This window comes from Lycorma delicatula, chromosome 10, assembly GCF_047948215.1.
Source record: "Lycorma delicatula isolate Av1 chromosome 10, ASM4794821v1, whole genome shotgun sequence".
NCBI classification, from domain to species: Eukaryota; Metazoa; Arthropoda; class Insecta; order Hemiptera; family Fulgoridae; genus Lycorma; species Lycorma delicatula.
In genome coordinates, this window is record NC_134464.1 from 123,167,136 (window position 1) to 123,181,183 (window position 14,048).

Here is a 14,048-nt window from a genome sequence, read left to right on the forward strand (position 1 = left end):
TTATAGAAACAACATTAATTTATCAGTGATTTTTTAAATGATAGTAATTAATAAAATAATTTAAAACTGGTAGGAGTTACATAACTTTCTCAGCTTTGCCAGAAAATTGTGTGAAGTTATGTCCATGTGAAGATGGACATTAAACCATGGAAGTAAAGAATATACTAAAACATTATTCTACTAGGAAGTAAAATTTTGTGATATGAGACTGTATTTCAATACCCATGGTAACTGTATCACTACCCCTTTACCAGTTGTAACCAAAATTAAATGGTATCTGATGTGTTAATGTCTACACATCCACACTTCTAAACAATATGCTACACAAGGTAACAAAATTTCATAAAAAATTGGTAAATCAGTCTGAAGATATCAAGTAAAACATAACTGATGAAACAGCAAAAAATTAGGCTTACTATCACACATCCATGAATTAATTGGAATAATAAATAACCAAAATGACATACTAATGTAATGGAGTACAATTTGACTTTGAGCAAGAAAAAGAAAAAAAAGAAAAAGCAATTTTTTGTCCCCCCCCCTTTATTGGAATTTGAAGAAGACCCAACATCATCATAAAGAATTTTAGCTATCCAAGAAGCATTTAATTATGTGAAAAAATGTATCTCTACTGTTTGAGTAAAGTTTTAGGTTATGGTAATTATGAGATTTGTTTCTCCCTTTCTCCTTGTAAATTGTGACAAAAATTAAATGGCAGCAATAGCTATATGTAGAAATTACTATGCCAAATTTAATCAAATTGGTCCATTCAGTCTGGAGATAACAAGGTGGTAAAACAGGGCAACCATACATACATATGCATTTATGTACACATCCCATCCAGAATTTTTCAATGCTAAATTTTTTTTTTTTGTTAAAGGGAGTCATGAAACATCAAGATCTGCAAAAAAACCCTGTAATGCAAATTTTTATACAATACGTAAGCTTTTTCTTATCCAGTATATGTAGCCATGAAACTTCTAGTGCGTTGAATCAGTGTATGTAACAAATTGTTCCACCACAAAAGGAATACATGTATTAATATGTTGCTTTTACACTATATTGTCTAACCTTTCTTCTGCCTGTGATATATGCAAAGCATTTGAGGTTCAAGAGGCATCAGTCATAGTCGCTTTCTGTTCAGACAGAATAATGATGTTCAATAAACAGTCAATCCATATGGTGAACAGATTGAAGGTGTTGCTTGAAGGGTTAAATATCACCTGCACTTTAGAGGGCTTGCTATACTGATATAAGAATATACATTTGTATCAATGGAGAAGGCAATGAGGAACTATTTTACGCCTCACTTTCCCTAGTAATTGTAGTATTAAATATTTGTTATTCTTAAGGATGGTTAAATTATTTTTTTAGTGACTTTCAACTCATATCAGGTTGCCTGCAATCATTAGTTTTTAATTTAACACTTTTTTTTATAAATAATTATGTTAAGAGGTTGTTATGACTAAGATTTAATTAATCTCTGGCAAAATATGAAAATATTTTCCAATTTTTTATATTCACTAATAATTATTAGGGGTTGAAAAAAAATGGTAACTATAATAAAATTTAGTAAAATGTCAAAATAATAATTAAATGATGTATGATTAATAAATATTTAATGGCATTTTCATACACTACACAATTCCATTTCCATACCCCATGCACAAGCTTAAAGCTTGTGGATATAAAAAAAAATTAATTAAACATTTTTTAAATGAATAAATTAGTATAATAATTAATGAAAAATAAAATTATCAGTATTTTCAAGGACAGTGATTACACAAAATCAAGTGAAGGTGATAAATTTTATTAAAAATTAAAATTCTTAAGATTTTTTGTATGAAAATAAAATGCATTACATAATCAATCATTGAATGTACAAGTAATAAAGCGTTTCTAGTACAGCATTCTTATTTATTTTTGTACTCATATTCCTAATTTATGTAGAAAAATGTCTACATTATCTGTTTATATTAAAGTTTCTGTAAAGAATCATATGTTATAAGGAGAAAAACGGACCTATAATTCTATTTATTTTTTATTTTTATTTTTTTTTTTGTTGTTTGTGGGCGAAAAACGCCTGGGCGTTATCATCGCCCGGTAGTTAATATTAAAAGGGTAAATAACTTCAAAATAATAAACCACACAGGGTGTAAACGTAATATTAACCATATAATAAAAATTTACGAAAACAAGCCAAGAAGGCGAAACAAAACCCAAAACTAATACCACAGACAAAGTTGATACAATATAAAAGCTAAACTAATAGAATAAAGAAAGTATAAAAACTTACCCAACTCCGATGGGTTGTGCAAAAATCCCCTCCCCGGATAGTAAAATTAAACACATAGAACTAAAAAATCAAATCGAAAATAAAGGTTAAAATTATTAAAAAACTCTCCTTACAGAAAAACATGTATGAGCATATTAAATCCTTTGCAGTAACCCAGTACCATGTAAAAAGAGGGACATCCGTTCCAAAATCCCGCCATCATTGCACAAGATATTACGAATGTTGCTGGGTATATTAAACTGACGACGCAGCGCCGCATAACATACACAGTCCACGAGAATGTGGTGCACAGTCATGCGGCAGTTGCATCGTGTGCACAGGGGTGGGTCTTCTCCTGACATTAGGTATTCGTGCGTGATCCTCGTATGCCCCAACCGTAACCGGCAGAGGACTACTTCCTCACGTCGAAAGTTCCTGCAAGAGGAGCCCTACGGCAACACTGAATCTTTAATCCGTCTAAGTTTATTATCGACGGCAGCCGTCCAGCCACTTTGCCACCTCCCTCGCAGTGATTGTTTTATATGTGATAAAATCAAAGATAGTAACTCGGGTGGTGAAAGGAGGCTGAATACACGCTTCTTTTGCAGCAGAATCTGCCCTCTCGTTACCTAGAATTCCAACGTGGGTAGGGATCCAGGAAAAACCTACCCCCTGTTTCGTTTATCTAACTCAGCGATTTTATCATAAATGCCAACGACGACAGGATGTCCGGAATAAAGGTTTTCCAACGCCTGGAGAGCACTGTACGAGTCACTGCAAATAAGAATGCTCCTATATTTAGGGCCAACGATACTTAGAGCCGTATCTACAGCGAGTAGTTCCGCAGTGAACACACTCGTAGCACCGGGTAGGCCAAACATATAAGTCTGTTCATCGAAAACAAAAGCACAACCAACGTTACCATCATGTTTCGACCCATCAGTGTATACCACCACGTCTGGGTTCGACTTGGTGAGGAGAAACTGAAACATCTGCTGGAAAACAATAGGAGGCGTTGATCGTTTATCATACGTTGTAAGATCAAACTTAAAATCCACATGGTTTATTCCCCAAGGGGGTTACGAGCACGGACATGATGGAAGCAACGGGAGAGTGCCAACATTCATACGCTGCAGCAGACGTCATGCACGGACACCCACAGGTGCAGTACAACGTGGACGGTCCTCATATTTCCTCAAATTAGGATCCCTATGAACTGGGTCAAAAGCTGGGTGATTCGGTTGTCCGCTGAGACGGGCAAAATAAGACAACAAAATCTGGTCACGTCTATCCCAAAGTGATGGCTCGCCACTGTCTACAAGTAAGCTTGCGATAGGACTCGATCTAAACGCACCTGTGGCAAGCCGAAGAAAAGAATGATGCACACCGTTCAGCATCTTAAGTACGGTTTGATGAGCTGAAGAATAGGCGACACAACCGTAATCCAAACGGGAACGAACAAGGGAGTAGTAAAAACGCAACATACATGACCGATCGGCCCCCCAGTTGGTGTTACTAAGGACCCGCATCATATCCAAAAGTTTGGAGCACTTTTTCCTCAATTCCCTTATATGTGTGACCCAGGTAAGACGGCTATCAAAAAGCAAACCCAGAAACCTGACGTAAGTAGAGACAGCAATAAGCTCTCTGTTCAGAAAAACCCGTGGATTAGAAGGGTTCCGTAGCCGAGAAAAGACTACACATTTCGTCTTGTCGGGTGAAAATGTAAAACCAGTAGACCCTGACCAAGCCTCAAGGCGAAATATAGTATTCTGTATCAGTCGCTCGCCAGTGGGTGTAGAGCGGCTCGTAACGTAAATAACAAAATCATCAACGAAAAGACAACAAGAGACAGGAGCCTTTACACAATCGGTAATGCTGTTTATGGCCACAGAAAACATGGTGGCACTTATACACTACCTTAAGGTACCCCATTTTTCGAGACGACACTGTCTGAAAGTGAATCGTCTACACAACACGAAACGTCCGGTGATTCAAGAATCCCCGGATAAAAGCAAGCATATTGCCAGTGATCCCCCACCTCCTAAGGGTGTTAAGAATGCCACGTCACCAGGCCGTGTCGTACGCCTTTTTTATATCGAAGAACATAGCAACGAGGTGTTGGCGGTTTAGGAAGGCGTTTTGTATGGCTGCCTCTATCGACACCAAATGGTCAATGGAAGATCTCTCCTGTCGGAAACCACACTGCTCCGAAGAAAGAAAGCCACGTTTCTCCAAGTACCATGCAAGCCTGCGGTTCACCATCCTCTCCATTACTTTACACAATACGCTTGTTAAAGAAATAGGGCGGTAGCTTAAGGGATCAGTTTTCTCTTTGCCAGGCATTAGTACTGGTATAATAAATGCTTCTGACCAGTCGGGTGGAAAGACTCGCCCGGAGAATAAACCATTGTAAATACTCAAAAGATGTTGTAGTGCTGAGTCAGGAAGGTGCGAAAGCATACAAAGGCGAACGTTGTCTGGTCCAGGGGAAGTGTCACGTGAGTTCCGAAGTGCGTGTAACAATTCTTTAAGTAAGAATGGAGTGTTCAATTCACCAACAGAAACACCAATATTCAACGCCATCCGTGCTTTGTTCCTCTGAAAGTCGTTACTATATGACGAGGTGAGAGACACCGAATGGAAAGATTTCGCTAAAGCATTTGCTACAGCCGAAGATGATGTAAGGAGTTCTCCCTCATCGACGAGACCGAGAATAGAATGCCCTGGCGACCTGAAAATTACATGGATTTTTCTCCACACATTAGATGTGGGAGTAGTATGTGAAATGGTGTTCATGAATTCCTCTTAGCAGTCAAGAAGACCCGACGGCACACCGCTCTAGCTCTGCGGTACACATCTAGAGGTTCAGTTGTAGGTCTATTATTGAATTTGCGTAGTGCACGCCGTCGATTCCGAATAGCACACTTGCAATCATCATTCCACCACGGAACGGAAGGACGTTTAGGATTGCCCGATGTTTGTGGGACATATCTGCTGGCAGTTTCAAGTATTTTGGACGTAAGAGAGGAAAGTTGCTCAAGGATGCCCGCACCGACGTCACACTGCGATTGGAAGGCCGTACGATATCCATCCCAATTCGTCTTTTCAACAATCCACCTCCGTGGCCTTCTCCGAATCTCGTGGTCCCCACCGAAACGAAGAACAATTGGTTTATGGTCGCTGCCATGAAAATCGTCACAAACAGACCAACCAACACGAGGGAGTAAAGCCGGCGAGCATATGGAGAGATCGATATTAGACATAGTACCAGATGATAAAGACATGAATGTATGAGATCCATCATTCAGCAAACAAAGGTCCAAGTCCTGTTTTAGATTGTGTATTATATTTCCCCGAGTGGAGCAGAAAGTCGAGCCCCAAGAAACATGGTGAGCATTGAAGTCTCCTACTATTTATGATGGAGATGGTATTTGTGCGAGGAGGTTTGAGATATCCAGAGCACTGAACTCAGTGTTCGGCGAGAGATATAGATTGCAGATATGCAGCTTGAAGGGGACAAAGATCTTCACTGCAACAGCAGGAACGAGAGTGGTCAGCTGAATCCTTGTAGCTGATACCTCATCCCTCATGAAAATAGCATCTCCACCACTCTACCGTCCACTACACAGTCGAATCTCTCACAAAAGTATCCCCTGAGTGCGATTGGGTCATGTTGCAGAAGATGAGTCTCCTGGAAACACATGACAATCGGATCATGTAGCTGCGCCAGTACTCCAATATCTGCAATGCGGGACCGTACACCCCGAACATTCCACTGAATAATGTTTATAAAATTAAAATAAAGTAAAAAAATATATGTAATATAATAACAATAAATAATAATAAATATACTCAGGAAACCACATAGAATTCAGTTGTACGTGAGTCTATTTTTCTTTTTTGTGTTCTTCAACTTAGATAACTCCGACGCCTTTGGGTCGGGAGGTTCCTCAACCTCCAGTATCACCCCATATCCTCCAGTATATGGGGTGACGGCGGAAGAGATTTATGAGAACGGGACGTCGCTACTGACATCCCAGAGGGGGTGGTCATGCGGGTTACTTTCGTGGGGGCCTTGTTAGATGGCTTACCGCCGTCTGTGGTAGCCTCTGCCCGTACCGGCAGCACGTTGGGAGCAGGATCTTTTGTATGGACGACACTGTTGAATTCAGTTACTGCGACACAGGACTTTTCACTCACCCTTGTCAGCCCGGAAATAGTGGCTGTCGGCAGCACTTTGGGAGTAGGAACTTTTGTACGGACCACACTGCTGGGTTCAGTTGTTGCGACGCAGGACTTTTTACTCATCCTTGTCAGCCCGGAAATAGTGGCCGTAAGCAAAGTAACCTGATCAGAAAGCATCTGAACGAGTTTCTTAAGTTCCGTGCAGGATCCGCACTGTGGAGTATGAACAGGTGAAACAGTCTGTTTTGACGGAGCAGTGGCAAAGGACACATCAGGTTGAACGAGGTTCCGTGAGTTAACTATCTTCCTATACTCCCTGCGTGCAGCCGGGAAAGATAGTTTCTGCTCAGTACATATCTTGAGAATCGCCTTCTCTTCTTTAAATTTCGGAAGCGAGCCGTATGCGAACCATTGCAGTTCGCACATTTTTCTCTTTCCTCGAAGTTAGCGTCACTGTGGCCTTCGGTAGCACATCGAGCACAGACCTCCGACCTCGAGCAAGATGTTGTAGTGTGACCGTACCTTTGGCACCTGAAACACCGCCGTGGGTTGGGAATGAACTGGCGTACTCGAACGGAGAGGTAACCCACTCTAATCCTCTCTGGAGGAACAGGAAAACTGAACGTCAGTATAAGTAACGGACGGCGTCGGTTCTTCTGTCCCGTTCTGCCGTTTCATCATACGGTTCACCTCTACAACACCTTGAGTAATAAGTTCATCAGCAATTTCCCTCAAATTCATTTTTAGAAGGTCACGACAAAAAAATCACTCCTCGACTGGTATTCAGGGTCTTGTGGCATGCCGTACTTACGATTATGCCGCCCATACTGGTCAGACGTAACAAAGATCGACTCTGTCGTTATATGTCTCTACCAGAATTGTCTCGTCACGTAATTTTTTAATGTTCCTCGGAGAACCAATACCCTGTGATGCATTTACTAATCAAGAAAGGTGAGACCTTTTGAAGGGAGCCACCCTCCTGATTATTCTTAACAACAACAAAGCGAACATTCTTGCACCTAACACCACCTTCATCGGCTGTAGCAAAACTTTCCTCGTCAGACGAAGCTGACCGAGGCCTTTTCACCAGAATTAAAGTGGTGTTTTTTTCAGATGGATCACCAACCATCATAGAATTGGTTGTAGGAACTGAAATTTTGGTCCCACGAGAACCGGCGATAAAATAGACCACTCCAGCAGGGCGCACGCGTACTGGAGCTAGAGCTAAATACAACTGGGTTTGCTCCGGTGCCCAGAGGACATCGTTCGAGACTCACTACGTAGAGCCATTCACCCATCGGCACGATAGTTCCCACCTTGGGTTACGGTTGCATTTCGTACGATGTCGCAACACCACCAAGTGTAAGTGAAAGAGAAAACTGTGTTGGATGTTGCTGCATAGTCGAGTAAATGTATATGTTGTAATTCATGTAGTGTACCTGGTGTAGTATACGTGCATAGTGAAAAGTAATCTGCAGCTAAGTGTGTAGTGGGAAGAAAAGCTGCAGAGGCTAGGGTCGTGGGGACGCCAATAATTCAAATAAACAAATTACTTAACAAATACTTAAAATTTAACTACTTTAAAATACAAAATACAGTTTGATACGCTTATCCAAAAATAAGTATAACAAGAATTTTTAATAATGGTTTAAATTCTTGACTTACGTAATACATAATGCATTAACAGAGTAATTAGCCTAACCTAATTAAAAATGAACAGTCAAAAGAATATTTGGCTAATAAATTTATTTACTCGAGTTTTCAATTTACAATTCTTTTAAAGGTTTTTAACAGCGACTTATTTATTTAATGGTTCCATGTCAATTGTAAAGGTTATGGATTAATTATTACTGAAAAAAGTATGACGTTGCTTTTTACTATCTTAGCCTACTTACGGAGGGGTATGTCAGTATTATGTAGTAAATTTATTTACCGACCAGCGATATTAGCGTGATGTATATAATATATATGTATTAAGTTGATAAACATTTTATTGCCTTACTTTTTTATTATCTTTTCCTATTAATTTTGGCTATTTATTAATAGTCTTTCAAATATAAAAGAATGTTTAAAAGATACATTCCCCGACTTAATGATTTTATTAAGCTAACGCGAAATATTTGGACAGTTAATTTATCAGAAAGTAATGTATGTTTAAAACAAGACAAATATGAAGAAGAAATAAAATTTCCTTATGTTTGGCTTCGTGACAACTGTAGATGCCCGAAGTGTTTTCACGAATTATCACATTCTAGAACGATACTTATTACGAACTTTAACGAATTTTAATTTTGATACTGTACCAATAAAAACATCTGTAAGTATTACATTACATTTTATTTTATATTTTTTATAAAAAATATTTATTTTTAAAATAAGACAAACTTGATTATATAAAAATCTGATTTAGTTTTATATTTTTTGTAAATGAATAATAAATTCCCTCCACCGTTTCACGTTTGTCATACTTTTTAATATATCATATTAAAAATAACTTTTAAAAGATTATTGAAAAATTTGTTAAACTTTCTTTTCCGTTGTATTTTCAAACATTGATTTTTTAGGGTAACTTACCTATTAAATGGATGTAATCATTTTTTTTCAAAATAACTCATTTTTCATAAAGGAAATTTTTTCTATTGTAGTCATGCCTCTTAAAATAAAAGTTTCATTATAATAATTTTAGGATATGTAAAACTTTGAAGAAATGTTTTAGGGAAACAATTTAATTGTACTTTTTTAAAAATTATGTTTTTTTAACAGAAAAAAATTATTTTACTCTTAATAGAAAAAAATTGAATCATCTCATTTATCCTAAAAACAATCTTCGTAAGTAATATTTTTTGGAAAACAATAATATAAGAATTTATTTTTGATATGAACAGAAAGTAATTATATTCAATTTTCTTAATATCCGGCACCGTTGGTATTATACAATTTATATATAGAGTATCCACTTACCAACAATTATGAGTATTGACTATCCAAGTGCTTTTGGATTATTCATTGATTGGCATAACAGTTTTAAACATTTTACTGACAAGGTGTTTTTCTTATAACATTGACTTATCTTAACTATTGACAATCAACTGTTATGAATATAATAATTTTAAATGTTATTTTCATTTTAATTCCCATTTATAAAAATTTATGTGCACTACTATAAAATTCATTATTATTAAGTAATCCCTGATGATGGAGAAATAATTTGAAAGCGCTTGGGTAGTCAATACTCACAATTGTTGGTAAGTGGGTACTCTATATATATACAAAGTAATTATATTAGCATGATAAATTTCAGTTTGGTTAATAGGAATTAATTTTTACAATTTCAATAAAAGAGATTTATAGAAATTTTTATTTGCAGTTTTATTGAAAGTTTTATTTGCAGATAAAAGGCAAGTAAGTGCTACCATAAGGAATTTAACAAAACTCCAGAGTTAAAATAAAAAAAAAAAATGCGTTGACGTTGTAACATTTTGAAATATATAAGTAGTAAATTTATTACTAATCGAGCTAGTTAATTGTTTTTTAAACATTAATATATGTAATTTTATTGCTCAGTTTTGTGGAATAAACAGTTATATTTTAATTTAAAACTATTTTCTTTTGAAGTGGCTAAATAAAAAAAACTTTTTAAATAATATATTGTTAACGATTTTGAAACCTATTTTGTTTTCTTTGTGACCATCTTCAACATCGGGTGCTGCTTTCTCATTGCTGGGTATTAAGTAAATATGGATTTAGCATCAAAAGGTTTACTTATGTGTGTGGAATACACATTGCATACAGTTTTAATCCTGGTTAGGCTTGTTATTTTTCATTTGTTACAAGTAATTCATATCATATTCCCAAAAGTCTTAAGGATAAGTGATGAATTAATCTCCTAAGAAATAAGGTAATTAATGATGCTGATGGATTTTTGGTTTATATCTACGAGTTAATGTTCACTTATATTGCTGTAGAGGGTTTACAAGCGTTTATGTAATTTTTGAAGCTATAATTAAGTCAAACTGACTTTTAATAACAGTTTGAGCCTGTGATTACCTAATTTAATACCAGCAATAACAGATTATACTAAGTTAGAACAGCACTAGTGAAGATTGTATACTTTTGATCTCAATCTCAATTATTAAAATCTTATTTTTATAAATTAAATAGTTTTCATTTTAACCATCTTGGACAAACATATTTAAATTTTGTTTGTGAAAACTAATTGATTGTTTCAGAGTTAATTTATTACCTATTTGGATTTTTTAGGTAACTGATGAATTGTTAGAGATTGAATGGAATGACAATCATAAAAGTACATTTTCTGTTCCGTGGTTAATAAAAAAACAATTCACTAATGAAGCTCAAAACAACTGGAAGGAAAATGTGTTTAAAGATAATAAAATAATTTGGACAGCTGAACAATTTCCAAGGATATTAAAAAAATTTACATTTAGCAATATTTTAGAAAGGTAATATAATACTTTTAATATATATATATATATTAGTTTTTCTAATGTAAAAAAGTGATTAACATTTATGACTGAGCTTAAATGAAGCTTAATGAAAGTTGAAGAGGGTGTAATCCGTAAGTTTGTGAATAACTCATTACAGTGGTGAGAGATGGAAGGTTACGTAGTCAGCTCAAATATATATATATATATATATTTTAAATTAAAGATTTATCTTTTTTTTCTTTATTGCTTATTTTCTTCATTCAGTATATTTTTTTCAATTACTTTCACAGAGATTTCTACTTTAACAGAATAGCTTCTTTTAGGTAGATTTGATAAGAAAGCTACCTATTCTAATGGGTACCATGATTTGACTTCCATAAAATTTACTCATGTTTCACATCCCCCAGACCCCAAAACCACCATCAGCTCAAAAGTTTATATATACATATTTCACTTTCCTTACGGCAAGGGATGACCAAAACTAAAAAAAAACAAAAAAAAAAACAGAAAAACAAAATATCGCTGTAACTTTCTTATTATGTAAAATATCAAATTCAATTATAGTTCTTTCTATTCTTTGGGTAAGGGTCTAAAACTTATCAAAGTAAAGTTTTTTGATATAATCAACCATTTGCCCAGGGGGTGAAAAAAATGTGGTTTAGAAGACAAAAAAATCATACCTCCCTTAATAGACACAAATCAGTTTAAAGTTTTAGGTTAATCCTGTAAACATTACCCAAAACTTTTGTCTGAAACAATTTTTGATATAACCAACTCTTACGGCAAGGGATGACCAAAATATTGCTGGAATTGTAAGATGGGGCTTATTGTATGCTGAACACGTGAAACTTTTTTCACATGCAACCATTGCCGTATTGACTAAATTAGAAGTTTTTCTTAACTTTAAGGTGGACATTTGTTTATCCCCTCCTTAGCATTGGTGAAATCTTTGTTACAATTTTTTTTTTTTTAATTTAATTATATTGATTTATTAATAATTATTAACATCTGATTGTAAAAAAAGTTTTACAATAAATAATAATTCAATAACAATAAAAAAAAATCAGAAGTTGTTAGTGAAATTAAATTTTATGTACTTTTTATAAAAAAAAAAAAAAGAAAAAAAAGAAAAGGAAATGAAGTCGGATTCGAACAGATGTACCTTTCCCTTGTAAGAGCAAAATATTTCATTAATTAAAATTTTATTTGGCTGAAAATAATATGTAATTATATTACATATTTCTTGATATATCGTTGAAAATCTCTCAGTGAGGGCTTATTGCTGCAGTTAAGAAAAACTCCAAAATCCAAATGCTTTGGATTCTACGCCTAATAGTTTTTTAAGGTATGTGAGATACATACGCGCCTACGTACGTACAGACGTAACGCCGAAAATAGTCAAATTGGATTCAGGGATGGTCAAATGGAAATTTCCTTTGAAATCTGAAAACCGAAATTTTTCGCGATCAGAATAGTTCCTTTATTTCTTACATCGACGTAAAAGTCGAGATTTATAAATAAGTTAATTATTTTAATTGGTTCCAAATTATTTTTATTGGTAACTGGCCCCTGGTTATTGAAATCACTGCTGTAACAATTTGATTTCGCAGATCTTGAAGAGTAAGCCACCGGATTGGTCTAGTGGTGAACGCGTCTTCCCAAATCAGCTGATTTGGAAGTCGAGAGTTCCAGCGTTCAAGTCCTAGTAAAGCCAGCTATTTTTACACGGATTTGAATACTAGATCGTGGATACCGGTGTTCTTTGGTGGTTGGGTTTCAATTAACCACACATCTCAGTTATGGTCGAACTGAGAATGTACAAGACTACACTTCATTCACACTCATACATATCATCCTCATTCATCCTCTGAAGTATTATCTAAACGGTAGTTACCGGAGACTAAACAGGAAAAGGAAAAGAAAGATCTTGAAGAGTAGCAGGCTTAATTGGTAAACCCACCGGGTTGGTCTAGTGGTTAACTTGTCATCGCAAATCAACTGATTTCGAAGTCAAGAGTTCTAAGGTTCAAATCCTACCAAAGGCAAGAATAACTTTTTTTACGGATTTGAATACTAGATAGCGGATAACCAGTGTTCTTTGGTGGTTGGAATTCAAATAACCACACAATGGTCGACCTGAGACTGTACAAAACTACACTTCATTTTTATTCAACATATCATCCTCTGAAGTAATACCTTACGGTAGTTCCGGAGGCTAAACAGAAAAAAATTTAATAACCCTGAAGTAAAAGGTTACATATGTATATTTGTTGTTTATATTCTAATGTTGACTTATTACAAATAAAATTATAAACGAGTGTTCCGGTCTACAGTAATAAAAAATATTATTACATTTCCCGTTTAAAAATTAAAGAGATAAAATATTTCATTTAATAGAACGTAATAATATTAAGAATGCCTATCTTATAAAAACAAAATTAAAAAAAAAAAATACGAATAATACACTTGTAATGAATGATACTCTTATAATAAATTATCAAATGAAAACAAATTTAAATTATAATACAATACGTATAGGATAGGGCAGCTTACGCTTTAATACCAACGCGTTACTTTATATTTAAATAATTTGAAAATAATGACATGATATTTAACAATTAAAGGTCCGATGTTTATTATTAACGAGTTCATAGTTTTAAATGGACTTTTATTTAGAATCAATAAAAGCTCTTTAATAATTAAAAATAAATTATTGTTTTAATTTTTAAGTAAAGTATCTATTTTTCAAACCGAATGAATTATTCAATTTTAAGAGGTTGTAAATGGATAAAATCCCTCCAAATTACAAAATAGTTTATTTCATTATATTCTTTTACAATCTAATGTTTTAGGTAGAGTTCATAAGGAAGTTTCCTATTGTAATGGGTACCACGATTTACCGGTAAGTTTCGACATATCTTCGCCTTTCACATCCCCCAGATACGAAAACTACCATCAGCTCAAACGTTTATTTATACTGAGTGTCCCATATAAAACGCAACCCAACCTTATATTGGTAGGTATTGAAATAATAAAAAGGCATGTGTAAATGTAAATGTAATTTTTATTATTACCATCCATTACCTTACATTTATAGTAAATGTTGGAAGTGGCCGCCATCTTCTTGAATACAAGCT

The 14,048-nt window shown here is 35.0% G+C and overlaps 1 protein-coding gene across 1 annotated transcript; it reads left to right on the forward strand.

Annotated features, from left to right (window-relative positions):
* The first annotated feature begins 8,386 nt into the window (after window positions 1–8,386).
* Window positions 8,387–13,782, forward strand: LOC142331306 (uncharacterized). The gene is made up of 3 exons (XM_075377105.1): window positions 8,387–8,780; window positions 10,724–10,926; window positions 13,764–13,782. Exons 1-3 carry the CDS (start codon window positions 8,658–8,660, stop codon window positions 13,765–13,767), a joined length of 330 nt encoding a protein of 109 aa, XP_075233220.1. The 5' UTR covers window positions 8,387–8,657; the 3' UTR covers window positions 13,768–13,782.
* Window positions 13,783–14,048: the final 266 nt, after the last annotated feature.

Bases quoted from the DNA above. Each gene is read 5' to 3' on its own strand.
- LOC142331306 (XM_075377105.1), top strand. From the start codon at position 8,658: ATGTTTGGCTTCGTGACAACTGTAGATGCCCGAAGTGTTTTCACGAAT. The intron at 8,781-10,723 runs GTAAGTATTACA...TGGATTTTTTAG, and splicing joins CTGTACCAATAAAAACATCT to GTAACTGATGAATTGTTAGA.